The following is an 18,567-nucleotide window of genomic DNA, read 5'->3' as shown; positions in this document are numbered from 1 at the left end:
CGGAAACTAAGTTAAGGTCCTAATAAGTTTAGGTAGTAAATATGTTCGCCTAAGAAAGATGTAATCTTATCTTTAATCTAGATTTTAGATTTAATCTTATCTTATCTGTAATCTTTTTATATGTGTCCTCTTCTGAAATCAAAAGTAAAATCTCCTGAGCACAATGTTCTTAAAGTTAGAAGGAATTCGTCTTTTATCTGCAGTACAAATCTTGTTCTTGATAGAAATTTCTTCTAATAAAAGAGAGGCATTCTGCCTCAAGTAAACATATTCCGAAAAAGGGAAGAAGTTAGAGAATAATATGCAGTGTATTTCTGACTAATGATTCCATTTCATTTGAGGAAAAAGAAATACTCTTTTGATGAGAGTTTTCGTTTAGAACGAGATTACAGGAAATAGCATCTTACAACTAGAATTCTTTTCCCAGGAAATGTGATAAGAGTTATTCTGCTAAGAATAAGATTACATATTTTTGGATGTATTCTTGTTATCCACCGAAAAAATGTTTGTTCGTTACTTGCATAATTAACGAAGTTTCGCATAAACCTCGGCTTTTTTCTCAGTGTCGTATTAGCGTGCTCGAGTATAGATTAAATGGAATGACATTCGCGCGTTTCCCAAATAGACGCGAGGGCCGGGTGAAACTCGTTATGAAGGCTGAAAACGACTTAGAGGCGCGCGGCGGCGGATAACTTCATAAAGCACGAGAAAGCCGAAGTATTAAAGCCGACGCTTTCGTGCCGCAGGACGGGAGACGCGAAGTCGGACCAGCAGCGGTCGCCTAAACCGGAAATAAATGGCCGAAATAAATTTTTGCGACAGAGATAAACGTTATCGCGTCTCGTTAGCCGACTCGCGATCGATCTTCGCCGTCGCGATTAATGCTCTCCTCGTGGCGAATCCGCGTAAGATCCCGACACAAAAGACGCGGGAAGCGGTTTAAAGATTCACGCATCGCAGGAGACGATCGTTTCCTGTCTCTTTGCGAAATCGGGGAGAAAGAAAGACAGAGAAGAGGAGAGAAAGAGAAAGAGAGAGCGAGCGAGCGAGCGAAGCGGAATGATAAAACCGTCACGCGGATAGCCAGGACGACGGGACCGCTCCTTTTGCGATCTCCGACGTCGGGCTTTCGCTGATGATCGATCGAGAGGGGACGACGTGGCCCCATCATTTGTACTTGACGTAAAAGCGCGGGGAAAATGGAGCGTGTAGGGAAAAAAGCGAGCGGGAAATCGGGGAAAAGTCGTCAGGCGAGTCGGACGAGTGGAGAGCCTCGACACACGTCCTTCAAAGCGACTTTTCGTTCCGTTCGATGGGAGCAGCGCATGCATCTCGATTCGGGCACGTGAGGATAAGCGACAGATCGGACGATCTTTTCCGGATAGAGGGTAGGGTCGATAAACCCGAGTGAACGAACAAGCTTACCTTCGAGATTCGCCATGGAGAACCTGTAGCTGTCGATCCTCGGCGTGTTGATGTCCGAGTTAAAGGGCCTGAGGGTCGCCGAGCTCACATTGTCGAGACCCTACAACATCAAGGATAGCGATCGCGTCAGCTTACATTGTCGTATACGTTGCATGGTGTAGGTGTAAGGGCGAGAGGAAAGTTATTTTGGAAATTGTATTCGCGCTGTATATTATAGTATTAAAATGTTTGGTATACGTGACATTTTTTTCGAGTTTCACTGAAAACTCGAGTGAAAAGTGGCAGTATTTTCACGCGAAGAGGTTATGAAACTGTTGCCACTCAAAATTACGAAAGCGGTTGTTGATGTCAACTTGTTGATTCTACTTTTGACCTCAGTGTTTAATTTAACGCCTGTTTTGATACTCTGAAGCCTATGTCAAGCTTTTTTGAGTCTATTTCACGTACTAGCTTCGCCGAGAGGCAAATATATATATTTTGGGAATTGAAGTGTATTATCAAAAATTTTGCTATGTTTTTAGCAAAAATTTGAGGGGTACACTCCTAAGCTTACCTCCTAACAAAAGTTTACTATGTTCCTTAGCAAGACAGACACACAGAAAAATACATATTGCATTCAAGTGAGTGTTACTTGTTTCAAGTATTTCATAAGTTTACATATGTGTAAATCTATCACAAGTTCATCGTAAGCATTAAATTGATCTAAAGACTTCTGATTCGTAGTAAGTTCAGCACTTCAATCAAGACTATCAAATTAAAACAGAAATTTAATGTGCTCATTTATATAGAGTCGAGCCAACTTTTTCTTCGATAAAGTTTTACGATATTCTTGTAAAGAGGATAAATTCTTCTTGATACTAATGAACTTTCCCTTCAAGTTCTGATGAGTACATTTCGAAACTATTATCAAGAAAATGTGTTTTGCTGAAGTCATAAGAAGCACAGTAAACTGAGCTATCTCTTAAAAGAAGGAAAGTAAACTGAGTGATCACTTTTCTTAGCAACAGATATTTCTCTATGTGTATTGACAATCTGTGCCTACAGTACTAGGAACAAAGTAAAGTTGAAGAGAATTTATATAAACAGGAAACTATAATATTTTCTCCCATGTGTGGATATACAAAATATACTATATAATAATATAATATAATTATAATTATAATTATATAATAATATATTTATAATTATATTTTTAATTATATTTATATATTATTAATTATTTTAATATATTTTAATATATTTTAATATATTTTTAATTATATTTATATATTTTTAATTATATTTATAATTATATAATTATAAATATAATTATATAATAATATAATACTTTCTCTATAATATTGAATTATTTACGTTCAAGTAAAGTGGAACATTATGCATTGGTAGGTTCGTGCGTTTCAATGAAGCGATACATTCGTGAATATTGAAAGTGTCGGTCGCAAAACACCGGTGTAGCCGGGCGGCGCGTGGCGAAAAAACGCGTGATTCGTATTCAAACCGAATCCGCGCGACCTGCGGTAACCCCCGGCGGCGTTTCTTCTCCTTGAGAATTCAAGGAAGCCGATCCCGTAATCCGCTCGGGATCCTCCTACGTTTCCCTCCCGCTGCGGATGTAATTTGTACGAAGCCGTCGGATTCGTTCACCCAATTTCCGCCGAATAATTCCTGATAATGGCGGCACGAGGGGAGAAAATGGATTTTATGTGATAGTTGTACCTGGCATCACACCGGATCCCATAAAAATCTCTTCCCCGAAGTTTCGTCTCTCTCCCGGTCATTCTGGATCATAACTCGGCGAATCGAATTCCTCGCGATCGTCATTCGCCTCTTTATCAATACTCCGAAGTCGCAACGGGAGGAATAATCCACGATAATAGGATATTATTGTCGAGGACGAGTACGTCGACTTCGTGATAATTCAGTGCACGGAAGGAAACGTCCGATTGGATTAAAAATTCGCCAAATTTCTGGCGAACCAAAGAATGTCTGAAATATAACCAGAAATCTTGTTGACTCGAGCAGAATTCTGATAATTTTAACTGGAATTATCTGGTTCGTTTATTTTCAGAAAGAATACGACTAAGAGAGCGTCCATAGATATTTCGCCTTTGTTTTACATTTTTTTGTATATTCCAATTAATGATACACCGATGTGAAGCTTATATCGAGTAGATTAAGAATATAAAGTCTCACGATATTATTCTCATATAGTCGTTTGAGAGATAAACATTTCAAAAGGCCGTAATCTCAGTAGTATAGTTGTTTGTTGAGATTACACAGCCTTTTGGATCATTGATCTCCCAAACGATCACGAGAATAACATTGAGATTTTACATTCGTCATCTACTTGGCATAAATTCCAAATCTACGTATTATTCATTGGAATATCCAGAGTTTTACAAAGTCCCATGAAAAAGAGGCGAAACTTGGCCGCGCTCTTTGGCGCTGACCTAAACTTTCTTTTCTTCGTTCTCGCATATTCTCCGCGAGGGATTCACTCTTTAAATAGTCTATGTTACGCTACACGGCGATGAATATAAAGCGATAATTACTTGTGTACGCGAACGTTGCGCTTGTGATCCATTTTTCATGCACACCTCGTGTGATAAACATCTCCCCGTTATAAATACACCGGTGGAATATATTCCGGTCTTCATCGTGGATTATTAGAAGATTAATCGAGAGACGCGATGTGTTATCTAGCAAGCGAAATTACTCCCCGCCAATCGTGATAATTAATCTCGAGAAACCAACGGCCTGCCCTCCCGCTTTACTATACACGCGGGATATAAATAATTAATACGCTCGCAATAGCACGTCTGTAACGAATTTTCTAAGGAGCGATGCCGCGCCATCACTCGACATTGGCGACTTCATTGTTTCAAGCGTCGCTCGTAACGCTAGTAACTTGAAGATGCACGCATTGACAGAACTTGTGAATACCTGAAAGTTCAGTTCTTTGTAAACATCCTTTTGTTCCTAACAACAACGAAGCAACGACATTTATCGCGAAAAGTTTATCGCGGACTCAGCCGCTCGCCCTCCGGATCTTACGATCTTTTTGCTCCTCTTAAGATCTGCTTTCACTGAAAGCGAAGAAACGTCGTTTTTAACAGGCACTTCCGCGAGGTAAAAATAAGCAGCGCCTTTGTGTTATCGCTAAATCGACGAAGCTGATTAGCCGGCACTTACGACACATTTTGCGCTATAAAATCACAACGACGACGAGGAAAGCAGAGAGGCAGGCAGGCAAGCTGACTGGCTGGCTGCTTCTCAGCTTCTGAGGATGGCGCGAGCGGATAACGTGCCTCCTATAATCGCGCTTTTACACGGACTACCTGGCCGGCATGCATCGATAACCCGAGAGAGGTGTGGGTTATGGTGAACGACCTGGTGGCCACTACTAGGTCACTGAAGTTTAATGCGCAAAGCAGGTAGCTCGATACAATGTAAATGGACCGACCACCTTCGTGCGGCAAGCGGAATTCTACCGTGTCGTAAATTCACCGGGCGAGATTTATAAACACAGCATCAACGGCCAACGTCATTAGCATCAGCGCATCGGCACGCGTGCATGTGTACACATTGTATTCCGCAGCATTGCGAAATTAATGCACAATCGCCTACGCATATAGTAGATCTGATCAGAGAGTCGCGACATTCTCGAAAATCCGTGCATTTTATATATCGCGCCGGCATATTTAGGATAGTCAGCATTTAATTACTTGTTTTCAAGCACAAACGCAAAATTTAACCGCATGTTTGGAGAAGGAGGGAGAGAGGGAGAGAGCGAGCTGGCGATATTAATTATATCTTTATAAAACGCACGCAAGCAGAGAGCGCGCGCGATGCGCACCAAAAGGCACTTGTATTTGATGTAATTCGGAAAATTCGCAAAGGGACGCGCGAAAATTCACGTTCAGTCGCGCTGAAAAGTTTTCAGCAGAGGAAGATCGTTACTTGCGAACAATTTAATGGATAATTTATTATCGTCAGCATCGAGCACGCTAATTGGACAAAGCTCTCCTAGTAATAACCTGAAAATCGTAACTAAAAACCTTTCATGCGTTCCTCCGAGAGTCAAAATTTTACACTTATTTTAGACTTGAACTTTCCTGCATTTATATATTTTGACGGGTCAGTGTATGTTCGATATACATGGAAACTGAGATCCTATTCAGCGCCTTTAAATGACACAGAAAGCGCACACGGGAAAAAGTTTGGTCAATTGAAAGAGTGATTGTATTTAGAATGAAAATATCTGACACATACGATTTGCGATAGTGTTACTATGTTCTTATTGTGTCAAGTAAATATGTTATTGAGGAAGTAAAACATGCATAGTGGCAATTGAATATTTTGATAACAATTGCCAAACATTTCGACAACAAAATCCTGCTCTCTGTGCTGAATTAATGTATTTCTGGTGAAATATGAACAAATCAGAAAATTCCGACTGATATTACCAGCATTTTGTCCAAGTTAACTACACTGAGGAAAAAAATATTTAAGATATTTATTTTTCTTTATTTAAACTGAGTATTGTTTATTCGGTTTAAATAAAAAGAATTTCGATTTAAGTAAATATATATAAATGATACTCACTTAATAAATATCTATTATTTTTTAATTATTTTTCTTGTAGAAATCTTATTAATAAGAACAGGATTCTGCGCTGAAAAGAGGATTTTGTTGCCGAAACGAAAATTTGATACACCAGACCAAAATTTAGTGAAAATGGAATCGACTAAATGTTTGGTAACTGCAACCTTAAAATTTAATCGCGGCTTATGTGTTTTGCTTTCTCACAAATATATTTTACTTGATTCAAGTAAAAATAATGGCAAGTATAAAATATTTCAGTTCCAAACACAAAAATAATTGTTTCAGTATGGTTATTTCAATCACAGTTCCTGATTCGTTCGTGTATTTCACTAGAATTTGCTTAGTCTAACCAAACGTTTTCTCTCCGTACACAGAATGCCACTTGTAGATCCTAAAGAGAACCCCTCTCGACGAAGTTAGGAGATTAACCCTTTCGTATCTGCGGGATATATATATGTTCCTCTTACGAAAACAATCGTAACTTTAAGACAAACGTCCTATCGGCTCTGCTTTAGCTTGTTTTAAAAAGAAAGATTAATTCTACAAGTAAAAAATTAGTATATTTTTAAATGTAATATTTTCGATAAAATATAGTTATTTAAATATATTTATTTTTTTTAATTTCAATTTTTAGCTTTTAGTATACTGACAACGTTTCCTCAAATGTTTCTCTCAGCGTCTCGCTCAGCGAATTTACAGAAGAGTACATCACGTTTTGTTGGCAAGCAAACTGTTGCCTGTAAAAGTTACATAACCGCATAACTATATTGATAATCATCAATAGCATGTACAGAGTAGCAGACTTTGTTCTACAGTCGAAAATTTATTCAAAAGTTCCTTGTAGTCACACTATCCAAGATTCATTATCTTAAATTTAAGAATTTTACACTCTATTTGTAATTAATGTGTGATCGGAAAAAACCTAATCATATTTTAAAAATATCAGTGTTCAAGCTTATCACAACTGCCATTTTAAATTTAAATTTTTGTAATAAATTCGGAATTAGCATTCCCAAAAATTTCTATAATTATCACAATATCTCTTTCTTTGGGGAGGTACAAAAGGGTTAAGTAGGAAAGAGGTTGGTATAGACTTCAGGGTATCAAAGTAAACATCAAATGGGGAATATTGAAGTCGAAAGAGGGATAAAAAATTGGACTCGGCTTCCCTGCGAAAAGGGGAGAGACGCGCGAAATCCTCTCGCGTCTGCGACCCAGCGTTCTCGCTGGCTTCTCAAGCGACCGTGGACTAACTCGCATCGCCGATGACTTCGGCGTGGGTGTGGTGAACGACCCGCTAACCATCATTCGGCCGAGCGGCGCAACAATTAGATCCACGCGGATAAGGCCGGCTCTTCCTGTAACGCGAAACTCGCGGACGTTACGCCCGTGTCTCGTTCCGCGCGCATATTTACGTGTATTACCGGCGCGCGTTCGCATTAACCCCGGGAATATCTCGGGCAGAAAAGCACTCACAAAGTTTTTTGCCGCTGTAACATTTTACGGTAACTTTATCCCGACACTAGCGTTCACTCATAACCATGCGTACCCTGCCCTTCTAATGCGAACTTCTTCCCGCAGTTCGGAGCTGTGAGCGCGTCTGAAAGCAACGAGAAAACATTGCAGGTGAAAAACCCTGCTTAGAGAAAGAGAGAGAGAGAGAAAGGAAGCAGGGGAAAGCGAAGGGGAGAAAGATTAATTTTATTTACCGTAAACTGTACAAATTGTGTGTAATTTCATGAGAGAGAAAAAGAGAGAGAGAGAGAGACAGACCGGGATATATTCGTCTCACGCCCTTCCTCTCCCTCGTTACCATTTCTCTAAAGCTTTTTTGAAACATCTTGCGAATTTGAATGTATTACCGCGGCAATCAAGCGGGAAGATTTTTACCGCGAGATATTACCGTCGGTACGCTATAATTACCGCGGACGATGAATGTGCCCTCGCGTCTCAACGAGGCGTGTAATTAAGCAGTTTTTCCACCGAAGTCCGAGAAATCGAGAAACCTTGTAGTACGATACAACACGCTCAACGGTGAGAGATTGAGACATCTTCCCAGACGTGTTCTCTCGGGACGGAACCGTCCGGGATCGACTCGATATCGCGCGATTCCCTCCGTAACGATTATCATCCGGCCAAAAGTCGATAAAAAAGAGAAAAAAAGGAGTTATCGCTGAACGTCCTGCCGGCTTTCCCAGGTCTCTCTTCGAGACTTTTATCTGCGGGCGGCGATTTGCATAATCAAATGTAAATTCCGCCGGGCGCGTCGCTCACGTGTTTCCGCGGCGCGGCGCGTAGGGTTACTCACATCCTCCTGCGCCTTATGGCTCTTCCATCGGAATAGCCTGTCCATTTGGCAGGTGGTGGAGGCGCGCGTTTACGTTTATCTGCCTCGGAGCTGCCCGGAGGAGGACGACGATCACTCGACGGCTCCCATCTCGCGCGTTCTCATCGACCGCGGCAAGAAACTGCGAACTTCGCGCGTGGACGGTTTCATTGACACTCGGCGTGCTTCGATCATCTTCGTCGGCCTTGGGACGGATCGAGGGGCTCCAACAGCTCGCGATATGATCATTCTACCTTCGACACCTCGGGGAGATTAGGGTGGATTCGCTGCTGCGGGGCAAGGACGCAGCAGCAGGATATTTAAATCGCCGAGAAGCCGTAGTAACCCAGCCCGTCTTAGGGAAGGCATCGATCGATCGAGCAGATCGATAGGGTCGAGGGGTGCTGCCTTGATCCTGCGACAGTGACGTAACTTTGCACCGCGACACGAGTTACAGCGTCGCCTTTGCATAAGAAGAGAATATTAGTCTTCTTTTTCGCATGAATTCTTACCGTGCTTCTCCAGTAAAGCACGGATAGACTATCGGTAAGATCTCTATCTTGCTAAAGAACATAATAAATTTTGCCAGAATTTTATAGGGATTTTTTATGAAAGAGCAAATTTTTACTAACAAATTCCAGTTTCCTAAAATATAAGTACACACAGAAAAATATCATTGTAGAGAAAATTGATTATTCGATCTTTTTACTTTTTCTCTTTTTCCATCTTTTAAATAATGTTCAAGAATATTTTGATAACAGTTTTCAGATATACTCATCAGAAATTTTTGAAAAGCCAATCGTCCTATACTCAAAAGAAAAATTTATTTTCTTTATAAGAATATTGTAAAACTCTATTCAAGAAAAGTTCGACTTTTCGTAGCAAGCAAACCGAATTTTATATTCTTGAAATGCTAAATTTGCTAGGATTCAGAATGTACTTTGAGCAAACTTAATTCCTGTGAATAAACTTGATATAGATTTGCGGATATATGAATTTATAAAATACCTGTGTGACAAATAACATTTACTTGAATGCAGTATATATTTTTCTATATGTAGCACATATGAAATAAAAAAACAATAATCAATTACTGCAGAATGCCGATTTATTCCACAGATACGAAATTCTATAGTAATTTTCATTACAAAATTCTCTTCATATGCGAACCCACTCGTGTAACAAACTTCTTCTTTCGTCACGTAAATATACGTTCAGATCACAAGAATAATTTTCTTCGACTCTTCTGCGATTCCGAGTCGAAATTTTAGTCCTATATTTTCGATCTGAATTTTCTAACATCAGTATATCCTGGAAGATCAGTGTACATTTAATACACGTGGAAACTGAAATCCTCAGTACCTCTAAACGAAACATATAAGATACTACTTGTAGGTTCTTAAGGGCACTTCTACCTCTAAGCAAGTGGAATATTGAAGTCAAAAGTAGAAAAGCGGAATTTCGACTCGGTTTGGAAGAGTAACAATCCGAGATGTTATTTAAACTTGTCACTGTCGAGTTCAGCGGCGTGAACAGCGATACCGTGTCGATCTGTGTGATCGCGGCGTGATGGTTAGCGTTTACGGTATAACGCTGGTGTAGTATCGTTACTGTCGTTACGCAGTCGCTACTACCGCAGGATCAAGCACATCGCGCGACGCACAGACAGAACGGGGAATGGACGGACGGACGGCTGGAGAGGCGCGGACGGACGCGGTATCGCGGCTGTCGTCGTGGTGCGAGCACTGGATGCTGATCCGCGAGGGATTCAACGTGGAGCCGGTCGGTCCCTCTCGCCCTCTCGATTCCCTCCGCGCCGGAGAGGACGGCACAGGAGGACCTCTCGCCGCCTCTCTCGTCCTCTCGCTCGCTCACTCGCTCGCTCGCTCGCTCGCGCGATTCCTAGCTAGCGTGCGCGATGCGCTTGCGCGCCTATCGATTCCTCCGGTTCCCGCAGGAACACCGGACGCAGCGCCTCGCTTCCTCCTGCGCGCCGCGCATCCTGGACAGGACACTACCCCCGCGAGTGTCCTTGGCCGGCGATCCTCCTCTTGCAGTGGAGATCGGGAGTTGCTTTTCTAATCGAGTTCACGGGGGTGGCCTCGGATACGCAGACAAAGCGTCCTTCTCCCTATCCCCCTCTCCGAAAGGATTTGCGAGGAACTCGCGAACGAAAATAAGGGTACTTTCGGCTTGTTTAACTTCCGTTGTCGAGGGCGAGATATGGGACAAAGTGCCGCCGAGTATCCTTTTCTATTAATGTAACGATGGCGTATTTTTGTTCTGCACATCTCAAAAGAATGTTCTGCTGGTCCACATGAGATTCTAGATGTCACGGTTAGAATTTATCGCTGTTTCTTGCACCTGCTAGAGAATTATCTATGGTACGTAGAATTTGCAGCAGTACAGCATTCTAGCAATGTCTGCAGGCAAGTTTAGGTCCCGTTACCAGTTATTAATCTGGCCTTAGTCTGGATGGGCGGCACAGAGAGATTTTCTTGCTAAATTTCACAAATAGTGTTCAGACAGAAACTCTCTGTCTCCGTCATTTACATTGCTTAAGTACAAAAACATATGCGTCATTTATTCGTCTTAGCTAATTTCTCGTATCCAGATCATGACCGGAAGGCCATTTTTTGGAGTGTGCTCTTAGATATATTCATAACTGCGCGCACTACTCTCTAATTGCAAATAATTCTACTGTTTCACCATTTAGTTTTACCGTCGGGCTTTCGCTCGACACCACCCACGTTTGCATTTCGCCCACTGTTTTATTTCGGCGAGCGAACTCGCCGCCTTGTTTGCAACCCCGATTGCGTGCGTCCACACCCCTCGAAGCAATCGCATAACAAGAAGGTACGATCCCGAGTTTTAACCCCCGGCGAGCTAGGGACGCGAAGGGCTGGCGACTCTGTGCAGGTGTAGCGTTGCCAACCGCGCGATAATTATATCATGCATACGTATAATTAGCGTGTAGCGCTGTAATCCCATATACGGCGTACATTGTGAAACGTACGTTCTCATCAACTCTGCACGACATCCTACTTGTGATTGCGGATCTCGCGTTATAACATTGCGATAAACTTTTTCTTTTCGTGACAGAGGCATGACAGAAAGTTTCATATGAACCCAATTATTTATAAAAAGCTCGCGTGGCTTCGGGACTTAAGTCACATTCTTGTGCTCGCGAAACTTCTGAAAAAATTCCTTCAAGCACCATCCGATAAAGTAACAGCTCCCATTAAAGCTCGAGTTCCCTAATCTCGGTTCAAATTTGGTTTATTAGTGTACTGGAAAAGTATTACAATGAAAACGCGCTAGAATTTTTTTATATTCCTTGGTTCTTTTATACTATTATATTTTAAAGTTACATTCGCAAACATTCTTAATATTTAAAACAAAAATCAAAGATATCGATTACTATTCAGATCTGTAAAACTGCTAGTAAGTTACGCATGCCATTATTCTACATAGACTGAAACAATGTAAATATGAACTATTCACATTGTTTTAATGTACGATTAACCGAGCCGAAATTTTGATCTTATGATTAAACTTTGAATTTTACAACGTAATAGGAGTTCAGTTAGCAAAGTAGGTTTAATTCTAATGATACAATTTACTCCTACTTTGACTCTGATGACATCCGAAATTTCCCTTTTCACTTTCTTTAATATCAAAATAGGTTGTTTTGGGTTTCAGAATATCAAAATAGGTATTGAAAGGAATAAAGCTGAAAGTAGGATCAAAATTTCGATTCGTATAACGCATTGTACGAGCGCGTAATACTTACTAACGCATGTTTGGGACTTACGCATAAGTGTTTCTATTTTTTTATAATTTAAAATAAACTAATTTAACGTCCAATAATTTTAAAACTACGATGTCAATTGCTTATATTAGTAATTTGTTTTAATGATTGATCGATCAATTTATATAAATGATTGAAAGTTACCCCAACCTTAAATGATCCGTAATTAGAATTCGTAGTTATTTTATACTCTTGTCCTCCGCTTTTGAGTATCGCAGAATAATCGTCGATAAGCATGCTTTTTTCAAATTATTTTCTCGAGTTTCGTTGAAAACAGTCGGCTACGCCTCTCAGGTATCGAATTGTGAAGTCCGCTCGTGCATGCGCGCACCTACACGTGCTCGATCAACGTTTTCACGGGGTAGTGAACGAACCCCCGTCGCTCACCGATTGTGCCGACAAACCTATTCTTCCACCCCGAAAAATATCGCTCGCGTTCGCTCGCGTTCGAGTCGTTCTCGGATGCGTCGACGTGTCGGTTGATATCCCGGCAGAATCAACACGAAAATCGACGCGACACGAATCCATTAATTGAAGTTGTATAACTCCGTCAATTCCGTGGGACAACATTAAACTCGTTGAATCTCGTCGCTGTTGGAGTTGACCGAAGTTCACGGAGCGAAGCGTTTGCTCGCGCGTTTTCACAAAGTGGCTGAGAACGCAGCGGCGCGTATTCTGGTCGAGAAATCCCAGAAACGTGGCGAGAAGCGGAGGATGCAAAGGGAAAAGGTAATTATAGACCCGTTGCCGAGGCCGCGAAGTTCCCTACAGGACTCTCGCGCTCTTCGTTTTGCGAGAGAGCCTACGAGAAAAACGAGTTCGATTCGAAACCGAGGCGGGCGCGCGTATTCCCGTCTCTCGAGCCTTTAATGCTAAATGTGGCTGTCTGATTTGCCTCACGCGTTAACGTCGCGATATTTCAGAAGAAGACGCGCGTAAATCCCTCTCCCTCCTCTCGATATTTATTCAACAACCCCGCGATACAAAAAGAAGTTCAAACACCGGATAGCATAGTAATAACTTCAGAAACAATAAATTTCGTCTAAAACTATATTAATATGTCATTGAAATGTTTTAATTAATGCCACGGTTTATATGTAATATTTCAATTTGCATAACGGAAATATATAGTACAAATATTAAATGTTCAAACTCGACCGGTTTAATGGCTAATTTTTCATTAATTCGATATATCGAGTTCCGTGTAAATTTCACATTTCGTTTGAAAGTATGTTCTGAATACGCGCCGCGGAATTCGCGCACGGAGAGAGAGTCCGACACGATACGAAAATAAATTAAACCGCAACGCTTGACATTAAATGCTCTCCAGTGGTAGCTCACGGCGCACGCGCGCGCGCGATCGCTTTGGCGTAGCAGAACTCTTCGCGTGTGGTCAGGTCGAGTGTCCTCGCGATCCTGGAGATCGTCTCGTCGAAGCCCGTTTCGTGACAGAGAAATATTCGCGATGTCGAAGAGACATCGTCAGCCGACTACAAGACATGTCGGAGGATAAATATGCGTCACGACGACACACTCGCGCGTTACCTTCACCTTCGTATGCTTGCACATCCGGCACGAGGATACGTTTGCGTATATAGGGTATCCCGAAACTACTCTCTTAAGGCTTCTGGCCCCTCGCATTGTCTATCTCTTTTTAACGATGTCAGAAGCGAGAAAATGTGTGTTAAAAATTCTTGCGAAATACATTGAAATGAAAATATGTATCCTTAACGTAACACTTGCAATCGATTAAATTTATAAGATATTCTGTGTATTGTCCTTTTGCTCTAACAATCAATAATTTATTGTAAATTAATCTGAATAGAAATATACGAAGAAATAGGTTAAGAAGATGAATTGTATGTCACATTAATTTACGATAAATTATTGATTGTTAGAGCAAAAGGGGAGTACAAGGAATATCTTACAAATTTGTTTAATCAATTGCAATTGTTACTTTATGGATATATATTTTTATTTTAACGTATTTCGCAAGAATTTTTAGCATGCATTTTCTCGCTTCTGACGTCATTAAAAAGAGATAGATAATGCGAGGGACCAAGAGCCTTAAAGTGAATCAGTGAATAGTCACTGATATCAGTTATAAGTATAGCACTGAGCACTTTCACTGCTATACTTATAACTACAAATCAGTGTATATTCACTGCTTTCTGTGATATTTGACTGATTCATTTTAAGAGAGTACCGTGCGAATTTTCCGGGATTGAGAAATCTCTCGCTATTTTGATTTTTTTGCTGGAGTGCCAGTTTAACAGAAGTAAATGAGGTATCTATTCTGCAATGTATAAAAAAAAATTTTCAGCGTCGTGCTTCTTATATATATTAAATTCTATTAATTTCTCCTATATATATATATACAATATAATTTCAAATGATTTTCTTCACTTTCGTGCCGAGTTTGGGATTAAAATCTGACGAAGGGGACGTCTCGCGTACACCCTGTATGCGCGCATGTACACATACGCACGCGCGCGCGCACACACGTGTATCGATATTCAAGGGAACCGATCGCCAGTCGCCTCTCGCACAATGCACGATGCGCTAGAGACATGCACGTGCACGCGCGATGTCATCGCACCTCCTCGAAGATAAGACGTTACTCTCGGCGCTTTTCAACGTGCGAAGCCCCCTCGGACGAGCGTGAAATCTCGACAGGCATCGCCAACAATACCCGCGTAATGTATAGCGTTGCAGTCCTCCGGGCGACCGCCGCGAAATAAGCATTGAAAGAAATTCGAGGCCAGCCATTGCGCGGCTACGGGAAACGCTCGTTCCTCGAGCTGAGATCGTGAACGGATTTCTTTTTGATGAAATTGAATACAAATAATGGTAAGAAGTTGGCTCGCGAAATTTTCTGGGCACTGTTACTCGCGTAATTAATAACGCATTGAGTCAAGAATAGTGAAACTTTTTCAAATTCGATAATCTCAAATTTAAAAATCTATATAAACTGTAATATGTAGACAAAAAGAAGAATTATGAATCGTGTGTAAGAGCTATCAGTGGGATTTGCAACGAGATTGGAACATTGTATAACAAGAAATTTATAATTTAAAGGAGCATTTTGTAATTTGCTTCTCTACGATAATCGTCTTTGCGGATACATTTTTTTTTATCTGAAGCTATCGACAACGCAGCATCTTGCACTTCGCAGTATCTTGAATTAGCCACTCCGATTATCATCCTCTCGCGTTGATTGTTGCATCCCTTTATTAGGCGATTGCACATCCTATGATTAAGCAGCTGGCCCAGAGAATCACACGAATCAGACGATCCTAATCGCGATGGTTCTAATCAACAACCCTAGCGTCAAATTCACGGGAACCTTCGGCCCGGAAGCGACGCTCCTTTCAAGTGCGCCGGTTATCATCGTGAGATCCTTGCGAGGGAACGAGGAACATCCTGCCGGTTCGTGCGGCGAATTAGATCGAGCTAGTCCCTAAAATCGTGGCCCCGATGCTAGCCGAGACTTGACCGTAGGCTCGCTTCCCCCAGTTACGTGGGTACCAGCAGAGATTCCGACTAGTCCCAATCAAAATAATTCGTTAATATCCGTTGAAATAATTCGTTGACAACCGGTTTATTCGTTCGCGCGCGCCGCGTTACCGACGAGAACGTCCATTTGTATCATTTTGTTAAAAGAGTATGTGTGTGTGTCCCGTATCTTATTATATAAATTTATTTATTGTAGAACAATTAAATCAACTTTTAGCTAAATTTATAATTAAATTCTAAGAATCTTGAATTTATGCAATTTCTAATATAATAATTAAGAATCATTAATAATTTAGGTATAAAATTGAATTTTGTTTTATACATTATTTTAAATTATTATAAATTATTTTAAATTATATTTTAAATTGTTATAAAATTTCGACTCCTATTTATTTTCCTAAAATTTATTCTTATTTATCTTACATAAAAAAAGTCTTAATCAGGAATCTTGTTAACTCGAAATTCTGATAACTTTAGTCGGAATTTTTGGCTCATTCATATTTCACACCAGAGATTTGGTTAATCCAATCAAACCTTTTCCCTGCATAAAATTATGTTAGAGTTAACAGAAATGATAATTTGATAATTTCGAATGATCTAACTTCAACTGGAATTTCTGAATCGTACGAATTTTATCAGAAATTGGTCAATTAAACCTTTTTGTTTCCTCCTACAACTACGTGAAAAAAACAGTCCCGTTAATGTAATTGAATTTTCTGTTACCTGGGAACCAAATGAAAAGGTTGATTATAGGAGAGATTCCTGTAGGAGGTTTCTGTTCAGCCAGTCGTTCTCGATTGCATCAAGCGAGTTTCAATATAACCGAATGTTCAGACGAATGCTTCCGTCGCAGCAACAGAGACAATATTTCTCGTCGACGAGTTTTTCGCCCGCTCACTTATACGAACTGAAATCTTTTTTTCCCTGCACCCAACGACGTGCGTCGTGTCGCGACGCTCCTTTTCTCAAACGGCCGCTCGCTCTCCAACGTTCTTTCGTTCCTATGCGGGAATGGGAGCCGTCAAGCGGTTGACGAATTAGATTGGAGATCTCCCAGTTCGTGCTGGTGAAAGTGCTGCCCTAATATTCATCGGACCGACGACTCGATGTCGTCTTGCGACGAGGGCGCCCGCAGTATCATCAATCGCCGCGCAGCACCCTGCCGTCGCGCCACCCAGTATATCAATAGCGCAAGGGGTGGATTCGCAGGGGGATCATATTTTACAAAAGCGCTTGGCAGATAGTAGCGACCTCGACTGTCGCCGGTAATGACTTAATGCTTCTAGCCGAGCGCGGAATTATGGCGACCTATTGTCGTATGCCGTGACGAAAATTAAAATTCGTTTGAACGAACAGATTCACTCGCGCGGCTTATTAACCCTTTCCTACCTGCGGGATATACATGTCTCATTTATGAAAAGAAAATCGTAACTTCAGGACAAATAGTCGACTTCTACCTTGGCTTCTCTTAAATGTAGGTTAAGCCCATATATAAAAAAAAAAAGTGTACATTTTTAAGTTTAATATTTTCGATAAAATGTAGTTACTCAAATTTTCCAAAAAATCGAACTTTTAGTTAATATAGTGGCACCGTCCCCTCAGATATATCCCTGTCTCAGCAAATTCATAAAAGAGGATTTTGTTAGTAAATAAATGGTTGTCCATACATGACTGCATTATATGATGAAAATGATAAAAAATTTTAAAGTTGACATCAATTGTCAATTGGCGGAAATATTTACTTGACACAAAAGTTTATACTTGATACAAATTGTCATGAAAAATCTATTATATCTTTTAACAAAAGAATTTAAAGAATTTAAAGAATTTTTTAGAATGATTAAAAATAAATATATTATTGTTTCGATCATTGAGACAATGTCCAATTATTGAGGCATTTATTTTATGTTTTGTGTGAGTTTCGGGGAAACTCACATAAATCATATTCGTCGATTTTTTTTGTTCACGAGCATGCAACGAGAACTAACAATACGCTTATCAACGAACGATCAGCATCGATAAAAATGGAGCATATCATGGTCGATATCATATTTGTACATTCTTTCTAAATAAAACGTTTGGATATTCTAAGATATTAATCATCTTAGATTTAATCATAAAGATAGAAGAAGGACCAATAGGAGCCTGTACGTAAATGTAAAACTGTGAACCACATTTAAATCGAAAACCATAATTATTTTATAAGAACCTCTCAGAAGCCAAATTGTTCAACTGATCACTTGATGTAAATTCCTTAATTATATAACGATCAACTTTACTTCAGTTAATATAACTTCAATTTTGCACGATTAGTTAACTTCATAAAATAAAGAAAACTACAAAAAGCGCAGTTGATAAGCTTGGCCTCGAAGAGGCGATGAGATATCTCTATCTCGCGACGTTAATTAACTCGAGCGCGCCTATAAAACCCTTGAGAGTCCCCCGAAGACTCCCTATTAAGCCTCCGACAGTGTTTACTACAATCAGCCGTTTACAGCTCGACATAAAGACCACCGTGAACATTCCGACGTGCATACGCGCGCCGCGCAGATCGTAATCGTTACGTGGCGAGAAAATGGCTCGCGTGGCGTGCCGATGAATGCTCCGCGCGCGCGCACATTTCCTCGCGAGCGGTGTGTATCTCATTGCGTAAGGAAATGACTCGCTGTACTCCGAGCCGTTCGATCAACCCCGCGATAACCACGCGGCCCTCGTACATGCTCGCTGATTCGTGCCTTATCTGCGCCACGGACACGCTGCTGCCGGTCATCCCATCCAGTTTGCTCGCACGTCCTGGCTGATAAATCGATGTTTGAGCAATCGGGATGTGTACCTCCATGATCTCCGGTAAACGACTGTCTCCCCCCCCCCCCCCCCTTTCTCC

The 18,567-nt window shown here is 40.9% G+C and overlaps 1 protein-coding gene across 5 annotated transcripts in view; it reads right to left on the bottom strand.

Moving 5' to 3' along the window:
• LOC116847477 (amyloid beta A4 precursor protein-binding family B member 1-interacting protein-like) overlaps positions 1 to 18,567 on the bottom strand; it is a 199,324-nt gene that overhangs the window by 39,750 nt on the left and 141,007 nt on the right. For 4 of the 5 annotated variants that reach the window (XM_032822508.1, XM_032822509.1, XM_032822507.1 and 1 more), the window contains one exon: positions 1,426 to 1,525. In XM_032822508.1, coding sequence (XP_032678399.1) covers positions 1,426 to 1,525 — 100 coding nt within the window. Of the gene's footprint in view, positions 1 to 1,425; positions 1,526 to 8,338; positions 9,351 to 18,567 lie in introns of those variants that run through there. The other variant, XM_032822510.1, reaches the window with a different exon arrangement.

Source organism: Odontomachus brunneus, unplaced genomic scaffold (assembly GCF_010583005.1).
Source record: "Odontomachus brunneus isolate Ranch 3 - 2012 unplaced genomic scaffold, Obru_v1 Obru_scaffold_078, whole genome shotgun sequence".
In the NCBI taxonomy this organism is placed as follows: domain Eukaryota; kingdom Metazoa; phylum Arthropoda; class Insecta; order Hymenoptera; family Formicidae; genus Odontomachus; species Odontomachus brunneus.
The sequence above is the reverse complement of the archived record's forward strand: the minus strand, read 5'-3'. Positions and strand labels throughout refer to the sequence as shown.